This window comes from Protopterus annectens, chromosome 8.part0 (genome assembly GCF_019279795.1).
Source record: "Protopterus annectens isolate FY-2018-M chromosome 8.part0, PAN1.0, whole genome shotgun sequence".
NCBI lineage: Eukaryota > Metazoa > Chordata > Ceratodontiformes > Protopteridae > Protopterus > Protopterus annectens.
The window spans coordinates 1,865,685,307-1,865,686,209 of NC_056741.1; the positions used below are offsets into that span (position 1 = coordinate 1,865,685,307).

Consider the following 903-nt stretch of genomic DNA (forward strand, 5'->3'; position numbering starts at 1 on the left):
TGTGGAATATGACATGAGTGAAGAAGCAGTGGATAATGCCAGCCATTCTGCTCTTGCTGTATCTGTACATAGTGTACTTAATGTATGTGATCCTGGCATGTGTTCCCATTTTGTTGTCTTTCAGGAAACATGGATGCCAGATGACATTGTGCTCCTTTTACGGATGCTGAGAATGATATAATCCTGGAAGACCTCTGTCAACAACATGAACTCCTACTGTTGAGGGAGAGGCAAAACAGGGAATAACAGGCAGCATTGTGGTCTGACCTTATCTGTGATATTAATGCTGTAGGTCAGCATAGTAGGACATATGAGCAGGTTTGACACCGTGCCACAGATATGATTAATGCTGCATGCAGAAGAGCAGCAGATGTGGCCAGGGGTCATGGTGTCACTGATGGAGGGCCTGCAGCAGAACAACTACTCTCAGCCACTGAGGAATTCCTGGTGAACCTAGGAACACACAACAGCTCCCAGGCAGCCATCTCACTGTATATCGTGGATGTGGGTGTCACAGTTTCCATGCTAGAGGAGCATCCAGGAAGGCTTGTCCTAAGCCAGGAAACACACCATAAGTTCCACACAGCAGGAAAGTGCACTTGTTGGATTTTGTAAAATCTTTTATTCATAAAACACCATCATTTAAAATCAACGAACCAGGTTAAGCACTTTCTTCCCCTGTACAACACTTAGGGGACGTCCACAGAACCAAATACACATTTCCATAGGATCAACCTGAATATGACTTCGCAAAGACGAGAACATCAAATCGTTACTTTACCAAATGATTACACTACTGAAGCTTTTAACAAGGTATGTATGTACTTAGTCAATGTGAGGAAATTTGCCATTTTCCTCACACAGGTATTCTGCAGTTGGACACTACTCAAGCAGTGTGCACTG

The 903-nt window shown here is 43.9% G+C and overlaps 1 protein-coding gene across 1 annotated transcript in view; it reads left to right on the top strand.

Annotated features, from left to right (window-relative positions):
- Positions 1-741: 741 nt before the first annotated feature.
- LOC122808575 (uncharacterized protein K02A2.6-like) overlaps positions 742-903 on the top strand; it is a 17,509-nt gene continuing 17,347 nt past the window's right edge. The window contains exon 1 of the mRNA XM_044079533.1: positions 742-813. Within this exon, the coding sequence (XP_043935468.1) occupies positions 742-813 (72 nt within the window). The remainder of the gene's footprint in view (positions 814-903) is intronic.